The sequence below is a fragment of the Apodemus sylvaticus genome, chromosome 2 (genome assembly GCF_947179515.1).
Source record: "Apodemus sylvaticus chromosome 2, mApoSyl1.1, whole genome shotgun sequence".
NCBI classification, from domain to species: domain Eukaryota; kingdom Metazoa; phylum Chordata; class Mammalia; order Rodentia; family Muridae; genus Apodemus; species Apodemus sylvaticus.
This window is the reverse complement of record NC_067473.1, coordinates 26,248,608-26,267,217: the sequence shown is the minus strand read 5'-3', so window position 1 is coordinate 26,267,217 and position 18,610 is coordinate 26,248,608. Positions and strand designations below refer to the sequence as shown.

The 18,610-nt window shown below is 43.1% G+C and overlaps 1 protein-coding gene across 1 annotated transcript; it reads right to left on the bottom strand.

Annotated features, from left to right (window-relative positions):
- Positions 1-12,717: 12,717 nt before the first annotated feature.
- Positions 12,718-17,575, bottom strand: LOC127677801 (disks large homolog 5-like). The gene is made up of 5 exons (XM_052172796.1): positions 17,443-17,575; positions 16,276-16,435; positions 14,908-15,051; positions 14,106-14,286; positions 12,718-12,861 (listed from the first exon to the last, which is right to left on the bottom strand). The coding sequence occupies exons 1-5, from the start codon at positions 17,573-17,575 to the stop codon at positions 12,718-12,720; spliced, it is 762 nt and encodes a 253-aa protein (XP_052028756.1).
- Positions 17,576-18,610: the final 1,035 nt, after the last annotated feature.

Here is an 18,610-nt window from a genome sequence, read left to right as displayed (position 1 = left end):
ACTGCAGGTTCTGCCTCTCCTCCAATAAGGGTTTAGGGACATGAGGTTTTGCCCAGGGATATCATGAAAATACATCTTCCTATGATTCACCATCTTAAAAAGACAAGTGTGGCATTTTGGACTCCATACAAACACCACAGCATTTGGAGGGATGCATACCTCTTGTTCATGGCTCCCTCTGTGACATAGATCAAGCTATCTCTCAGCTCATTTCTCTCTTGTGTAATGAGGTGTAGCTCTCTGGTCAGCCTCTCCTCTTCCTCCTTGGACTGCTTCTTGCTCAGGACAGTTACAGGGGATGATGTCTGCCTGCCAGCCCCTGTAGGTAAAAGAACACAAGTGAACTTAAATGTTGGGAATGCATAGAGTATCGACAAACTACTCTGAGGCCTATCAAGTAGGACAGCAGGAATTAGAACCCAGTGACACCACACAGAGTTTCGTCCAGGCTTTAGATGCATCCTAAGTGGATCTCAGTTCTCCCATCACTCTATAGAGACTAAGAGATGTAAGCAGCCATGTGTGTCCTCTGTCTCCCTATGTATTCTTATGATGACCACAGAGATGGCTTCTCCTGGCTTATTAACAAATACACAGAGTGCAACTTGTCCTCAGAATCCTCAGTTCTGTGGTTTCTCAAGTCACATGATGAATTCCTGATGTTCAGATCTCCTACCCTGTTACTCTTGGCCCAGGACATGGCCTTAAAATGTCCTGCATGGGGAGAACATGGCTAACACACTGACCAATTATTTCCTCTACTGAAACACCAAACACTCCAGCAGTGGCCAGAGGGTGGAGTCTCTGTCTGGGTGTAGTTACAGTACAATAATACCTGCCACTCACAACCAATGATAAGCTAAGGGGAACTTTGAAGGAGAGGAGGTCAGAGTAGTTCTGAGAACAAGAGGTGATCTCCAGGGGGCACAACTCTCTTCCATGTACTACTGTCAGAGAGAAACTGAAGCTGAAAGAAGCATGGTAGTGAATGCATTGATGCGTGCCCTAAATTGGTGTAGGTTAGGTCCTCTGTGACTCCTGATGGTCTCATTCTGTCCCCAAGAAACAACCAAAATACCCACTGAAAGAGAAAATTGGAGTTCACACCATTACAGCTTTGATCTTGCCATCTCCTGCTTTAAGAGTTGAAAAAATAATGTTCTGATATCCTTGATGTTCAAGAGTTGTGAAAATCCTGGAATCTCTTTTGCTTCCAAGAAGCTTCAATTCCTTTGTCACTTTGCTAGAAAGGCCAGCTCAGGCTACCCTGGCAGGAAGCTGAATATCCACTTCCCAGTACTTACTCCACATCCTCCATGACCTCCTTTGTCCTTTATTACTCTCAGATGAAAGGCCAGCTTCCTTCCTCCTCTCTCTAGTCTCTCTTGTGTCCACATTGGTTCTCTGAAAAAGTTTTCTGATTCGGGCAAACATGTCTATCAATGTATGGTCTAGACACTGACTGAGAAACCGCAGGGCTTGTGCTCTTGCTACAATACTGGTGACATCACAGCTCATGCCAAGAACTCTCCAGGAGACAAAAGAATGCTCAAGAAGGGACTGTGATGTCATGTGTTACAGTCTTCTGCTCCCTGCTAATTTTCTTCCTTAACAGGAAGCTGAGGTGCCCTTTCCTGGTGACTTTCCTGGAACATAGCCATTGGGCCCATCATCCTTACAAAGCCAGGGTTTGCTCTAGGCTTGATTGACATAACCTCAGGAATCCCTGTGCATTTAACTGAGGGTTTTCTTTTCAAACCCTTCTCAGAAATGTATCATCCTGCCTCACATTTCCCTCAATCAGCAATATGAGCCATTAACATCTCAGATTATCTACTGAGATATCACTCAAGTTTTAATATGCAGTCAAAACGTTTCTTGTCTTATGTACAGGTGCATGAAATCACATCCAGTGCCTGCAGGGCAAATTAATATGTGGATGAATGACAGGGGCTACACTCATGAAGTCTTCTTCTTAGCATTTGAAGTTGCCTCAAGATGTCTTAGCAGAGAAAGAGTTGCACACATCATAGTGTTGGCAAGAGTCTGGAAATCAGTTGACAGAGGAAATTTAAAAAAAGAAAACTTTCCTGGTTCCTCCCTCCCCATAAATTCCATAAGCCCTCTTCCCTCCACCCATTCCCTAAACAACACCCTCCCACTCCGCTGTATAGGTAATCCCCTACATTTCTGCATCAAGACTTTCTAGGACCATGGCCCTTTCCTTCCTTATCCTTGGGGATCATTTGATATGTGAATGTGTCTTGGAATTCAGAGCTTCTGAGCTAATTAATATCCACTAATCAGTGACAGCATTTCATGTCTTAGGATGATGTTTTCCAGTTCCAATCATTTGCCTAAGAATTTAATGAATTTATTATTTTTGGGGTGGGGGTTGGATTTGGTTCGAGACAGGGTTTCTCTGTATAACCCTGGCTGTCCTGGATCTCACTCTGTAGACCAGGCTGGCCTCGAACTTAGAAATCCGCCTGCCTCTGCCTCCCAGATTGCTGGGATTACAGGCGTGCACAATGACCGCCCATCCTTCCCACGCACTTTAAGGCAGGGTAATACTTGGTCTTTTATTTCTTTCTAGTCTCCTGTTAGGGTTTTTTTGTTTGTTTGTTTAAAGACACGTTTACCAACATGCAGCACACATAAAAGCAGAGGCAGCAATCATTTATTTGTCTATTTATTTCTGAAGGGATTTGGAGAGTAGTACATTATTCCCATCTTCCTCCCCTGCACAGAGACGTCTGTGAGGTAACCACTGAAGATCTTCTCCGAGACAGAACTGAACACAGCTAGGGAGTGGGAGGACCATGCATAGGAAGGCAAAAGACTGGTGCTGAAGATCTGGGCCTGCCGGTGGTTACTTGTGCAACCTTTAGAAAGGTATTTAACCTACACCCTTTTCCAAGAATAAAATTACACTTTCTCTCTCCGACCTCCAAGTTGCTATAATAAACACAAAGGTGCTTCATTTTTTTTTTAGTGATTTTTTTATTCGATATATTTTTATTTACATTTCAAATGATTTCCCCTTTTCTAGCCCCCCACTCCCTGAAAGTCCCATAAGCCCCCTTCTCTCCCCCTGTCCTCCTACCCACCCCGTCCCACTTCCCCGTTCTGGTTTTGCCAAATACTGCTTCACTGAGTCTTTCCAGAACAAGGGGCCACTCCTCCTATCTTCTTGTACCTCATTTGATGTGTGGATTGTTTTGGGTATTACAATTTTCTAGGTTAATATCCACTTATTAGTGAGTGCATACCATGATTCACCTTTTGAGTCTGGGTTACCTCACTTAGTATGATGTTCTCTAGTTCCATCCATATGCCTAAGAATTTCATGAATTCATTGTTTCTAATGGCTGAATAGTACTCCATTGAGTAGATATACCACATTTTTTTGCATCCACTCTTCTGTTGAGGGATACCTGGGTTCTTTCCAGCATCTGGCAATTATTAATAGGGCTGCTATGAACATAGTAGAGCATGTATCCTTATTAAATGGTGGGGAATCCTCTGGGTATATGCCCAGGAGTGGTATAGCAGGATCTTCTGGAAGTGAGGTGCCCAGTTTTCGGAGGAACCGCCAGACTGATTTCCAGAGTGGTTGTACCATTTTGCAACCCCACCAGCAGTGGAGGAGTGTTCCTCTTTCTCCACATCCTTGCCAACACCTGCTGTCTCATGAATTTTTAATCTTAGCCATTCTGACTGGTGTAAGGTGAAATCTCAGGGTTGTTTTGATTTGCATTTCCCTAATGACTAATGAAGTTGAACTTTTTTTAAAGATGGGCAGAAACACCTCTTGACTGCACCAACAGTGTCCAGTTTGGTGTTTGCAGACTTGATGGATTCCAACATAGGGCAGTCCCTGGATGGCCCTTTCTTCAGTCTCTTCTCCATTTGCTTTCTCTGCTCTTATTTTGCTTAGGAAAATTTATGGTTTACAAACTTTATGAAAGATGGATGGCACCTCCCTAGACTGAGGGGTTTCAGGAGGGTGATGTTGGTGTTGGGTGGAAATGCACCTATTCACTGAAGGTGGTCTCTACAATTTCTCTTTCCCCCTTCTCTGCACAATTTGGCTAAAGTCATAATGCTTTGTGTCCTTACATTTCCCTGGTGCCGAGTTTCCTCACGTGTTTATCCCAAGTTCCTCTTCTCCCTGCTACATATTTTTGTTCCTTTTCCAGACCCTCTGTACCTCTCTTCCATCCTCTCCAGTACCTGATATTGCCGCTTATATCCTTCTTCTCCTCTCTCCCTCCCAGATCTCCTCTACCTCCACCTCCCGAGATCATCCTGTCTGCCCCTCAATGCAGGACTGAAGCATTAACCATAACCAGGTCTCCCTTCCTTAGGAGCTCCATAACGTCGGCAGATTGTATCATGTGCATTGTGAACTTTAGGGCAAATATCCCCTTCTTAGTAAACACAGACCCTGTATGTTTCTTCTGTCTGTGTTACCTCACTCATGATATTATTTTCTGTTTCCTTCCATTTGCCTACAAATTTTAAGAAGTTATTGTTTTTTAATTGCTTAGTAGTATTCCATTCTGTAACCATATTTTCTGTTTGCATTCTTCTGTAGAAGGACATCTGGGTTCTTCCCAGCTTCTGACTATTATCAATACGGGTGCTATAAACTAAGTGGAATATATGTACTTTTTATATGTAGGAAAATTTTTTGGATATATGCCCAGTAGTGATATATTTGTGTCTTCAGGTAAAAACATTTCCAATTTTCTTACAAACCACCAGATTGATTTATTTTAAAAAAATTTTATTAGATATATTCTTTATTTACATTTCAAATGTTTCCCCCTTTCCTGCTTTCCCCCTGAAAATCCCCTAACGCATCTCCCTTCCCCTGCTCACCAATCCACCCACTCCAGTTTCCCTGTCCAGGCATTCCCATATACTGGGACATGGAATATTCTCAGGACCAAGGGCCCCTTCTCCCTTTGATGTCCAACAAGGCAGTCCTCTGTATTTGTTGTGCAATAGCAGAGTCTCCCGTGTGAAAGGTATATCAGGCTCCTGTCGGCAAGCACTTTTTGGAATGCACAAGAGTGTCTGGGTTTATAACAGTATATGGAATGGATGCCTAGGTGGGACAGTCTCTGGATTGTCTTTCCTTCAGTCTCTGTTCCACACTTTGTCTTTGTATCTCTTCCTCTGGGTATTTTGTTCCCCTTTCTAAGAAAGACAAGAAGGAGGATCCATACATGAATGCAAGCACAAATGGTAGCTTTTTTAAAAAAAATATGACAATGTAAAATATCCTAGGATAATCACCCAGACCTCCCTTTTATTTGTGGCCGACTATGTTAACATGTTCAGTGTTCTCCAGTGCTTCTTATGAAGTCCCAGCAACTGTTATTTCATTCATACAGGCTTAAGGACCCACAAGAAAGTATTTGTCTGATGTACCAGATGATTGCCTACATTGTCATCTTAATCTACAAACATGCCAGGCTATAGCCCAGTGCAGGTGCTTAGTCTGAAGCAGCAAAGTTCAATTACATTCTCATTAACTTGAACATTGATGGCAACCTGTCTAGGATTAGAGTTCTTGACTTTTATGAAGTTGCCTAATTAGTCCTACCATATTTGGAAGCAGAAACTGCTGTAGACTTTGTAAGGATCCTAGTGATTTAAGAAGCATACATATGCTGCTCAGAAAGAATTAATGGGAAAGATTACTAGGATGACCAATACCAGAAACACATTTTAGTTGGACTTATAACACACCCTATGATTATTCCTTCTCCTTACCTAGGTTCATAATCAGTGGATCTGGTTACAGTTAAAATGGCATTACCTTCCTTTAACCACTGTTCCTCTGGAGAAGTAACCTCTTTCCCCAATACAACAACAACAACAACAACAACAACAACAACAACACACACACACACACACATACACACACACACAAGTTATTAGGTACTTTGAGGTAGAGAGGGCAATGGTTTTCCGATCACTTTGGGAGGAACCCAGGACCCAGGTGCATTTGTCTCCTGACTGCAGACCCCTGTGTGATTCTGTTATCTCCAGAGTCTGTTCAGCCTTTGCAATCAGTCTCATGATATTCTAACCAATTTTAATGATCTAAATCTAGTAAAAGTTTATTTAAAACTTCATAGTAAAGAACGACTTTGTTGACTGTTAGGCTGTGCAACCAAACAGCCATTGATTCTTAGGGATATGTCCATGCCCACAAGCTGATAACAGTTATTCCTCACATTTTTTGAGTTGAATATACATGGCTTAAACACCACCACATGCATCCTGGAATTGGACATAAGACATGACATCCCTGACCACTAAATCCCTTGAATGAGTGCATTTTCTCCTCTGTGAGTGTTTCCTTCTTGGCCATTGTCTGCCTTCTTGTCATGCCTGTCAAGCGGTGGCCATGACTGTGCACTTAGAAAGGACAGTGGCCCAGCAGAGAGGTCAGGCCCTGCAGTACGCATGCTGATGAAGCACCACAATGCACACTGAATATGGTAACTCTCTACCTCACTCCCAGGGCAGGCTACAATTTTTTCCTGGCATGGCATTCCCCCAGATCTCTAAGGTATGGACCATTCCATCCAGGATTCTCCAGCCTACACAATAAACACCTCCAACTCCCCATGCCACTGAAATTGTCATTTAGCATTCCTTCCCTTGATTAGTTCAGTGCTCATCAAAATGAAAGCAATCCTGTTTGATCTCATTTCCATAAATGATATGGGAGGTTCTTAGGGATTATTTACCATGTAGATGGTTAAACACACCATCCTGACTTGTTTAGTTGGTAAAGTGTTTGCTGGGCCAGCGTGAGAACTTGAGTTTGATTCCCAGAATCCATATAAAGAAGTGAGAGATGGTACCATGAGCCTGTAATCCCAGTGTTGGGAGGCAGAGACAGGCACATCCCTGTGGTTTACTTGCCAGGCAGCCTAGCCCAATCCGCTAGCAAAGGACAGGAAAAGATGCCCTCTGAAGTAACAAAACAAACAAACAAACAATGCGTCTGGTACCCAAGGAACAACACTCGAGGCAGATCTCTAATTTTGATATACCCGTGTACACATAGGCAAGTGCTTCTGAAAAACAAGTAAAATGTGTATGAGCCTTGGTTCCTACCTCGTGTGATATCAGCATACAAAGACTAATTCTACAATCAGATGATTGTAGAATTGACTGTAGACTGTCCTTGAGACTCAGGATAGTCTGGTGTGGAATCCACTTAGCAGAAGACACGTGACATGTGAGATGTGTGCAGGCAAAGACCTCACTGTAGTGTGGCGAGTGACATCCTGCAGAAGGTGTGCTGAGAAAGCTTTCCAGTGCTCACTGAATCTGTCAGTGCCCAGGGAAGGCTACACTTGTTTCCTGTGTCACATGGAGGCCACTCAGAATTCTAAGTATGGACCACCAGAAATCCCCAAGCTGCAGTCCACAGAGAAACACCTTGAACTTCCCAAGTCACTTAATTCTTTTACCTGACATTTCTTCCTAGATTAGTGTAGTCATCAAAATGAGATTGTGACTGTGCTGGCCTTGCCTGCTGGCCATGTATCATGTGGCTTTCTGTTAACTGGATTCCATGCAAGGTGGTCCTGAGTTTCCAGTGGGACAGTTTAAATAGCGATCAGGGGAAAAATGTTCAACCAATCGTATAGACCCTCCCCAAATATCTCTCGGGAATGTTTGCTTGCTTTTTATTTTTTGAGGCAGGGTTTCTCTGTGTAGTCAAGGTTAGCCCCAAACTCTTGGCAATCCTGTTCCTGGGATTACAGACATGGGGGCATGTCTGTGTACATGAAGTACAAAGAGCAGCTAGGTGAAAACACATTCAGTCCCTGGGATGCTGGTCTCACATAGTGCAAAGGTTAAAACATTGCACTCCATGCTTTAGTGTGAGAGACAGACTGCAGGGCAGAGCATGCAGAACTGCCCCAGGCATGTGGACACTACTCTCTTCTCTTTCCTTCTCTGCTCCTGTCCTTCCATTATCTCTGAGGATGCAAGGAAATGCCCCAAGAGAGACACAGGAAACAACCATTTTGGTGCCCATGGTTACTGCCTAGCCAGAGGCAGCAGCAAGGTTTTAACTTTTTCACTTTGTTAGACCAGTATTGCTTGATCTTTTTTTCTTGAGGATGGAGTAGTTGTGATGTTAAAAAAAAAGATGGAAGGAAGCAGGAAAAAGGAAGGAGGGAAGGTCTGGGAATGTTGCTTAGGGATAGGGAGGAAGAGGAGATGTGGTGGGGAGAAGAGAGAGAGGAGGGAGGGGACAGAGTAGTAGATTCCAGAACATCCGCTGTTAGCTCTTTTCAGTACCTTTATCTCTTTACCTTAAGGTTCTATCTTTGAACGTCAAGGTTTGATCTCTTTGTATGTATGTATGTATGTATGTATGTATGTATGTATGTATGTATGTATGTTTGTATGTATGTATGTAATATGTTTATGCACTCATACCCATGTGCACACGCTCACACCTCTGTGAATCAGGCTTTTATTTTAGAGCTTCTTTCTTGTACAGCACTGAAACTATTCTATTGGTTTACCTGAGAGGGCTTGCACCTCTCTGACTGGGAGCCTCAGATGCACACCCCAGGATGCCAGGGTGTTACAGTCCACATCTGCAGATGGCCTTCATCCTCCCTGGAAGCCTGTCCTAAAGGAAATGGGATTACACTTCACCAGGGGGATTTGGAACAGGAGCAACTTCCTAACTGATGGTTTCCTCCAATAGAATCTTTAAAAATAGAGTTGCTTCCTATTTGTCAGTTTTTGTCAGTTTTTGTGTCTATTTTTTAATTGAATGAAAATACACAGGATATATTTTTTTTCAATACTCTTTTCATGAATTTATATGCTGGTGTTGTTAAACAGAGACAGTTTATTGCATATTTAGAGACAACTTAAAATGCTTCAATTTTTTCCCTAACAATTTAGCATGTAGCAAAGGTCTTGCTCTTATCTCTTAAAGGATCTCAAAAGTGCTTTAGAAAAATAATAAGCAGGAAATATTATGCTTACGGGACAATAAATGGTTGAACATAGATAATATTACTTTCTCATTATTAGTTATTTGAGACAAACCCTGAAAGGCCCAGAATTGAATTTCAAAAGCAAGCCTTTATTTTGCTTATGGATTGATGGATGCTCTAGGAAGCTGGCAAATGAAGATAAATATGAAGTGTCATTTCCATCTAGTGGCCACTTTGTGTCACTGCCACCATTTGAGTCAGAGCTGAATCTCAGCTCTGATCCCAGGCTCTGTAAACAGTTAAGCAGACCTGGAAGGGGGAGAGTCCATTCTTCCTGCTTTAGGAGCCAATCAGAGGTTACCAACAAGAGCCAATGAGAGACTGTCAGACAGATGCTAGTGCTTAGACAGTATCCTTTCACTTTTTGTTTACTAATTGAATTTCATCTTGGTGACAGAATGTGATCCCACTGATAAACCGCTTTGGAATTTATTAAAACTTCCTTTTGAAGTGAGTTTTTGTCACATTTCTGTGGGCACTTGATGAACTTACTATTTTTTTTATATTTGTGTGAGCTTGTAAATTTCCAGCTAACACAGCAAGTTTAAATATTGGGTTTCTCCACCTTCTCATAAGCTTCCTTTATTCCTGACATCATTTTGCGGACACAGGCAACATAGACTTGGCCTCTCTAACTTTGATTCATTGCTTCTTTCTGTGTTGACATTTTTTCCCCTGTATTTACAGTGACTGCCACTGCCCTCGAGTCTCATTCATCTACCAATTCCCTTTTATAAATTGTTTCAGGAAAGAGTTTGTGTGGTCTCTGTCTGTTTCTGTCTCATATGCATGTGTGCACACACAGGTGAATGGAGAGTCCATGTTGGGTTCCCTCTATTACCCACACTTTCCCTTTTGATACAGGGTCTCCCTTTGGAGCTATGGCCTGCCGATTTGGCTATACTGTCTAGCCAGCGAGCAGTTGGTATCCACAGTGTCTCTTCTTCTTTGGAGATGTCATTGTCATGGGTGCCATGTTAAATCCATGCCTGTTTTAAAAATTATTCTGCCTTCTCTTGTCAGAAACTACATCTCAATAGTTTTGCTGCTTCCTATTTGTTCTTTAGCAAACAGGATACTTAGTGTTGTTACTGTTGGGTTTGATAATCATGTTGCTTCATGCATCTCTGGTGGATCACTTTAGCTCATTGTGTGTGTGTGTGTGTGTGTTTCCCTAAGTGCACTTGCAGTTGTACATGGAGGAGGGTGTCAGACTCCTCAGAGCTGGATTTCGTTGTGAGCCAGCCATGTGAGTGCTGGGAACTGAACTCAGGTCCTCTGGAAGATCAGCAAACATTCTCAACTGCTAAGCCATTACTTCAGACAGGCAAAAGCTTTATGATTTTTGAGTATGTGAACTCTACTCACTCTCCTGTCAATAGATACTTAGTTCTTATTTCAAGTGAGGCTAGACTCCACTCTTTTACTTGTTTATTTACACACTGTCAGTCTAGATTGCACAGGTTTTGGAGGTATTCTGACTTACATCCCAGTCCCATGTCCCTTGTTACTTGCTGTTTCTCCTGGCCAAGTGCTCATGGTCTGTCTCTCATGGTGGCTCCCTCCTCCTTTGGTCTCCCCTCTTCTCTCTCTCCTGTTTACACTTGTAGCCCCAAGTCAGATAACTAAAAACCCACCTACCTCTATCTATTGCCCAATGCCAGGCTTAGCCTTTTATTTGCCAATTAACTTGTGGAGCAAGGTAACACAGCATCCCTTGGTGTAAGTGAGAATCTCCTCATGGGGCAACCAGATCTTGAGGTATAAACTTTATCATTTGATAACAAGCAGCACCAGACCAACCTCCTACTGCTATGAAATTGATCAAAGCCATGTGATTATTTTCATGAACACTTCTTAGATTTTAAAAATTTGGAAACATGTCAGGATGAAGTATTTCTGAGCTGACATTTGGACATCCATGTGGTTAGTGCTACGAAGAAGGGACCATGGGCCCATTCCACTCCTGCTGCTGAATGCAGCTGAAGCTCCTAAGAACTCCTGTTGGCAAGACTGGGCATGGAATGCACATGTCTGCTATGTTTTGTCAGTGGTTTGAGCTCATGATAAGTAATATTGTTAAGATGTAATGTGTCATGTGACTTGAAGTGCTGTGAAGAAAGCACCCATTGTCTCTGGGACCAATAATCGTGTGATCGCTGCGGCTTGTGCTAGAAATTGGCCAAGGAAAATAGGCAAATTTTATGTTGTATATCTTCCATCATCAATTAATATAATTATGATTACTTTCTGTTTGCAAAATCTCTTCCTAATATGGACAGCACATTGATTTTCTGTCTTGGTTTCCAGGAATACCCAAGACACAATTCACATATCAAATGATACTCAAGAAGGAAGAACAAAGTATAAATACTCTAGTTCTTCTTAGAAGGGGAAACAAAATTCCCACAAAGTATGGAGCAGAGACTGAGGGAAAGACCATCCAGAGACTACCCCACCTAGTGATCCATCCCATATACAGCTACAAAACCCAGACACTATTATTGATGCCCACAAGTACTTGCTGCCTGGAGCCGGATATAGGATATAGATGTCACCTGGGAGGCTCTGCTAGTACATGCCAAATACAAAGGGGGACAGTCTCAGCAAGCCACTAAAGAGGATCACCAATAGCGGAGGAAGAGAAAGGATCCAAGGATCTGAAGGGGTTTGCAGCACCATAGGAGGAACAACAATATGAGCCACCCAGTACTCCCAGAGCTCACAGGGACAAACCCATCAACCAGAGAGTGCACTCACAAAAAAGGACCTAGCCTGGCAGGACTCTGAAAGACCCAACAAACATCTGAAACAGTGGATACAGTTATGTGCACCCAATCAATGACAGAAACACCTGATCCCTGTTAATGAGCTAAGGAAGGCTAAAAGAAGCTGAGGGCAATCCAGGAGGAGGACCAGCAGTCTCAATTACTCTGGACCTCCAGAATCTCTCAAACACTGGCCCACCAAACAGGCAGCCTACACCAGCTGATATGAGGCTCCCAGCACACATACACTAGAGGTCTGCCAGGCCTGTGTTCATTTAGAGATGGTTTACCTAACCCTCAAGCGATAAGAGGTTCCAGGGAATTTAGAGGTCAGGTGGGGGTGGGGTGGGGACATCCACGTGGAGATGGGGGAGACGAGGAGGTATGGGATATGGATCAGTTGGAGGGTGTACAGGAGGTGGTGGGGTGGGGTATAAAATATGGAGTGTATGAAAATAACTCATTAATTAACTAATGCACAATGTGGCTTCGAAGAAAGGAGTCAAGATTTACAAATCAAATTTTCATTCATAAATAAATAAAAAACAGGCTTTAAAATGACAGTTAATAAAAACAGTAAAAAGCATGAGCAAAAATGAAAAGTAATAATAAGAACAAATAACATCCCAATAACATAACAAATAGCAAAACAATAAAAAACAGAACTTCAACCAAAAGTCTAACAGTAAATTATATGAAGCACAGTTCTCTCACTGCACTCTTAGGAACACAGAGGTACAGCCTGTTTCTCCTCTTGGACACTTGGTGGCAGGGCAGTCCTCAGTTCTCTCTCAAGGGGTGTTGTCAGAGCAGGAAAGGGAATGACATCCTGAATCAGCTGGCTCATTGGCTGGGTAGTTAGGGCCTATTCGCCCTGAGGAATTGAATTATGTAGAGGAAGATTCATCCAGGAAATTATGTGGTTGTTGAGGATGGTGCTCTGCAGGGGGCTCCTGAGGTGGGAAATCATTCTGCAGGAGACCCTCTTCTGGGTCTGTGGAAATTTCAGCTCTTGCTACCATTTCTGGGACCTGGAAGAGGAAGGCATCTATTAAGATAGAGGCTTGGTGGAGACATAAATGTCAGCTGTCAGGCTTCTGCCTCCCACTACCTCAGCAGGAAAGTTATCACTGATCTTTGAACTGACACCATTGCTGTTATAACTGCAGGCAGGGCAAAATATTCAGCAACACTCACAAATACATAGGCTGACAAGATGTCACTCAGACTTCTATCAGAGCAAACCAATAAATGGGCAATGGGAAGAGACTTCATTGGGTTCCCCCCAAAAAGCAGAAGGTCACATGCCACCTGATCAATTAAAATGAGAAGCACTCAATGATGTTTCCATTTGGTTGTTATTCCTGCAAGTTGTTTCCCACCTGGGAAGTCATACATCCCTTGCATGACCTCTGTCACAGGACCTATATTTTTTTCCTTTTTTAAAATTATATATTTTTATTTTCTATATTCTTTGTTTACATTCCAAATGATTCCCCTTGCCCCCTCCCCATATGTCCCATAAACCTTCTCTCCACTCATTCTCCAATCACCTCTCTCCTTTTTCTCTGTCCTGATACTCCCCTCCAATGCTAGATCAAGCCTTTCCAGGTTCAGGACCCTCTCCTTACTTCTTCATGGGAGTCATTTGTTATGCTAATTGTGCCTTGGGTATTCAGAGCTTCTGGGCTAATTAATATCCACTTATCAGAGATTGTATTCTATATGTATTATTTTGTGGTTGGGTTTCCTCACTTAGGATGATATTTTCCAGATCCAACCATTTGCCTAAAAATTTCATGAATTCATTGTTTTTAATTGCTGAGTAGTACTCCATTATGTAAATATACCACATTTTCTGTATCCATTCCTCCACTGAGGGACATCTGTGTTCTTTCCAGCTTCTGTCTATTATAAATAAGGCTGCTATAAACATAATGGAGCATTACACGACCTATAATTTGCTCAAAGCTCTGCATGGCATCTCACCTATAATGAGCACATGTAGGAATGTGACAGGTTATTCATCTGTCACCCTTATTGTACTGTAGTTTCAAGCAGAGCACCAAAGTACACTCAACAATAATTCAGTATCTCACAAGAGCCTAACATCCCAGAATACTTGCACATAGACAGAGCAATGAACAACTACATTCCAGGAGGTCAGTGACTGCTTGAGCATGTGGATTAGAAAGGTGCTAGGTGAAAGCAAAGATGGATCCAATGGAAAAATGGTATAAAACAGTATTAGCCTGATTGAACTGGTTGTCCCTACCTGATGTTGGGTTTGGAGGTGGCTGGTCTTCTCCTGTTCGTCTTTACCATTCATATTCAAGCCAACCAAGTATTTCTCTATGAGAGACCAGTCAAGAAGTACTTCCTTGCTCTCCTGCATCAGCATGACCCTTCTCTTCTTCACAAGCATCTTCTCCATGAGGAGCCGGCTATGCAGGTTGCTGGAAGCACACTCTGTATAGTAAGATCCTCCTCCATTCATACTTACAGGTCCCATTAAGCCCACCAGGACCCAGGTTTCCCTGAAGACCTAATACAATACATCTTAATACATCCATCACAGCTGCACAAATAGCAAACAGCAACTTGAGGTAGTAAGGATTGCTGCAGCCCAAATACCAGTAAGTGTCCACGTCTCTCCAAAAGAAAGGGGGATCTCCAACTATCCATGACAGCCCAAAGCAACAGGGCAACATCTATTAGTAGGGAGCAAATCCCATCAAAGAAGGTCAGTAGAACCAAGAGGAAGGCATTCTATCCTTGTATTATATCACAGTCAGGTCTATAAACCCTGCCTGAATACCAGAGACCTTGTACTGCATAATAACCCTCTCATGAACTAAATCACCTTTCTATCTAGAGACTCCTGAGTATGCCTTGATAATACTGGGAGGGGTAACAGTCTCTTACAGACTTATAAAAAGTGAGTCCAAAATCCCAAGGAACACTGTTGGCTAAACATCAGAAGGGACAGAACCAGACCTGCAGACTCTCCAGTCCAGAAAGAAAGGAAGGCAGAAATGGCCTTTCCACAACTGGTGGCCTCCCTCACTGGTACTTACCTATAAAAGTTAATCTCCTTCTTGAGCTCCTGGGTGTTCTCTCGGGCCTCAATCTTCTCCATCTCTAAGTTGTGAAGAAATGACTTGATCTCCTTCTCCTTTAACTTCATTTGTTCATACATTGGATTCAGCCTCTGGAAGGTCCTGTTCCCAGGAGCACAGAACTCCATGAATGTGGATGGTTAAGAATACATCATCTCAGACTGGGTCCTGTACTACCCCAGGCCCAGAAAACCACATTCTAGATTCTATATACTGGGATATTCTTCCGCTTTGGAAACTTGTTTTCCTGTCTCCGGGGTAGCAGAAGCTAGGCATCCAGGTGGAGGGTGCCAGGTCTCCCTGTGTTCGCTCAGTAGGGCTGGAGATGCAGTCTAAGCAGCTATAATCTCATGAGTCTAGGCCACAGATCTTTGCCCATCAGAAACCTGGGATATATTTCCTGTTTTCACAACAGGGATTCTAAATCCTGAGTAACTTATACCTTAGAGACGGACATTACACATAATTGTGGAGATGAGACCAGACATCATCACATCTTTATAATCTGCCCAGGAGATACAAATGTAAGAACAATTGTGACCCCAGAGCCAAAGAACAGTGTTGACGGGGGCTCCCAGAGTTCAGCACTAACATATACTTGAAACTGTCTTATAGGTAAATCATCAAGACAAAACACAGACCACTAGTTTCCAAAGTGTGAAGGGAAATATAAACATACAAAGTGCATGCACAGGTAGGTGCATGAGCACACACACAGACACACAGAATTGGACACACATACAAGGAGAAATGGAAACAGAGTCAGAGAATGAGAGAGACAGAGATAGAAACGGAAAGAGTACAATGAGATGCAGAAGAAATGCATGCAACATTACTGTCTCAGAGTATAAGGTCCACAAAGAGGAACAGGCAGAGCATCAGGCATCTAGTCAAGCACTGAGATGAACAATGTAGACCAGGCCTCTCCAGCTGCTTCCAGGAGCTTGCAGCACTCAGTCGTCTGCCAGGCAATTACAAACACTCAGCACAAACTCACAGCTCCTACAAACTCACAAATCCACCTCATACCAAGGGCTTTCCAAATGTACTCTGGCACTCATTTTCCCCTATTTCTATCCCTGAATTCCTCATTCCCACAACAAGTCCCTCTTTTCCACTGGAGAGATCAGAAGAGTCCATTTACCACATTGCTCCTGAGCAAGCTTCAGGTTCTGCCTTTCCTCTAAGAAGTATTTTGGGACATGAGGTTGGGCACAGGGACATTCTGGTGGTACAGTTTCCTAGAAAACCCCTCCTTAAAATGGTAAGATGAGGGTGACATTGCTGACCCCAGAATGACACCACTGTGTTTGGAGCAATGCATACCTCTTGTTCATGGCTCCCTCTGTGATGGAGATCAGGCGATCATTCACCTCGTTTCTCTCCTGGGTAATGAGCTGCAGCTCTGTGGTCAGCTTCTCCTCTTCCTTCTTGGCCTGCTTCTTGCTTAGGACAGTTTCAGGGGATGATGTTTGCCTGCCAGCCCCTGCAGGTAGAATAACACTGGTGAACTTTCATGGTGGGGAAACAGAGTGTAGACAGACAACCCTGAGACCCGTACAGAAGGACAACAGGCCTAGAACCCAGTGACACCACACAGGGTTTGGTTCAGGCTTGAGATGCCTCCTCAGTGCATCTCAGATCTCCCATCACTGTATAGAGACCTGGAGATGTAAGCAGACAGGTTTGTCCTCTGTCTCCCAACACATGCTTAAGATGACCACAGAGATGGCTTTCATGGCTTATTAACATCTGCACAGGGTGCATCTTGGCTTCAGAGTCCTCAGTCCTGTGGTTATACAAGTCAGATGATAAATTCATGGTCCACAAGTATATGAGTACTTGGAGATGTTCAAATCTCCTACCCTGTTACGTGATGCCGGGGACATGGGATTATAACATCATGCAAAATGAGAACATGCTCAACACACTGATCAGATCCCCCTACTGAAACCCCAAACACCCCAGAAGTATCAATTGAATCACATCTCTGTCTGGGTGTATCCCCTGCTACAGATTTTTGTATGTAGTACAGAAATGCTTCCTACCCACTGCTGGTGATAAAGAAAGGTAGGGTGGGAACTGTCAGGGAGAGGAGAACATCAGGTCATGGCCTGGAGCACAATTCTCTCCCTGCTACTACTGTCAGATAGCCACTGGTGCTAAATGAAGCCATGAGAGTGAAGTGCAGTGATGCCCTGCCCTAAATTTGCATAGGTTAGACCCTCTGTGACTCCTGATGCTCTCATTCTGTCCCCTGTAACACCCACTATGCCCATTGAAAGTAAAGACTTGGAGTTCACAGAATAACAGCTTTGACCTTGCCATCTCCTGCCTTAAGGACTAGAGAAAATAATGTTCTGAAATCCTTGATTTTCAAGAATTGCGATAATCATGAAAGTTCTTTTCCTACCCAGACACTGCAGTTCCTGTGCCTCATTGTTAGAAAGGCCAGCTCAGGCCACCCCTGCACATCCACTTCCCCGAACTTACTCCGCATTCCCCAAGACCATCTCCTTCGTCCTTCAATACTCTCAGAAGAAAGGGCAGTTTCCTTCCTCCTCTCTCTAGTCTCTCTCCCATCTACCCTCGCTCTCCCAAAAAGTTTTCTCAGTCGGGTAAACATGTCTATAGAAGTATCCTCTATACACTGACTGAGAAACCTCAGTGTACGTGTTGTTGCTACAACACTGGTTACATCACAGAGGATGCCAAGAACTCTCTGGGAAACAATAGAATGTCTAAGAAGGGACTGCTGATGTCATGGGTTACAGCCATTGGCTCCCTGCTAATGTTCTCCCTATACTGATAGAAAGCTGAGCTGCCCTTTCCTGGAGTCTCCCCTGGGGCTTTGCCATTGAGCCCATCCTCCTTCCAAAGCCAGGGTTTGCTCTAGGCTTGATTGGCAACACCCAAGTCCTCCCTATGTATCTTTCTGAGTGTTTACTTTTCAAAACCTTCTCAGAAATGTCTCATCCTACCTCAGAATTTTTGCAATCAGCTATATGAACTATTAAAATCTGCTGAGAACTCACTCCAGTTTTAATATGCAGTCAAAAGTTCTTCTTTCTCATCATGTACAGGTTCATGAAATCACATCCAGGCAGTTCCTGCAGGGCAGGTTGCAATGTCGGTGTGTGTTAGGGGGGACAGTCATGAAGCCCTGTGTTTAGCATTTCAAAATTGCCCCAAGATGTCTTAGGAGATAGAGAGAGTAACAGTATCTTTGTGTTGGCAATAATTTGAGATCTGTTGTTAGGGGAAACTAGAATATTTGAGCCACCAATGGAAAGGCCCTCAGGCTGAGTTGAGGCTCTCATCTCTCCACCAGAGTCACCAAAAGAGAATTGCTTACAGCCCTCTGTAAGCTACAAAATGAGATTCTGTTAGAACAAAATAAAATAGTCAACAGCAATAAAGTGTGTAGGATAAAATAATAGATATAGGTTGGTGCACAGAGCATCCCTGTTTGGGTTCATGATTGGCCCCGTAAACCACACAAATACTTATCTAAGGAAGATAGGGCAGTTTTATTGAATTCAGACCTTAATACTGTTTGATCAGAATGATAGCTAATGTTTTGGTTGTTAAGCAATGACCCCAAACATTTGTCTTTGTCAACTTATAAATTCAAAAGAAGACAAAACAAAATTAAACAAAA

Bases quoted from the DNA above. Each gene is read 5' to 3' on its own strand.
- LOC127677801 (XM_052172796.1), bottom strand. From the start codon at position 17,575: ATGTTTACCCGACTGAGAAAACTTTTTGGGAGAGCGAGGGTAGATGGG. The intron at 16,436-17,442 runs GTAAGTTCGGGG...TTCTACCTGCAG, and splicing joins ATGGTCTTGGGGAATGCGGA to GGGCTGGCAGGCAAACATCA. The intron at 12,862-14,105 runs GTAGGGACAACC...TTCCTCTTCCAG, and splicing joins ACCTCCAAACCCAACATCAG to GTCCCAGAAATGGTAGCAAG.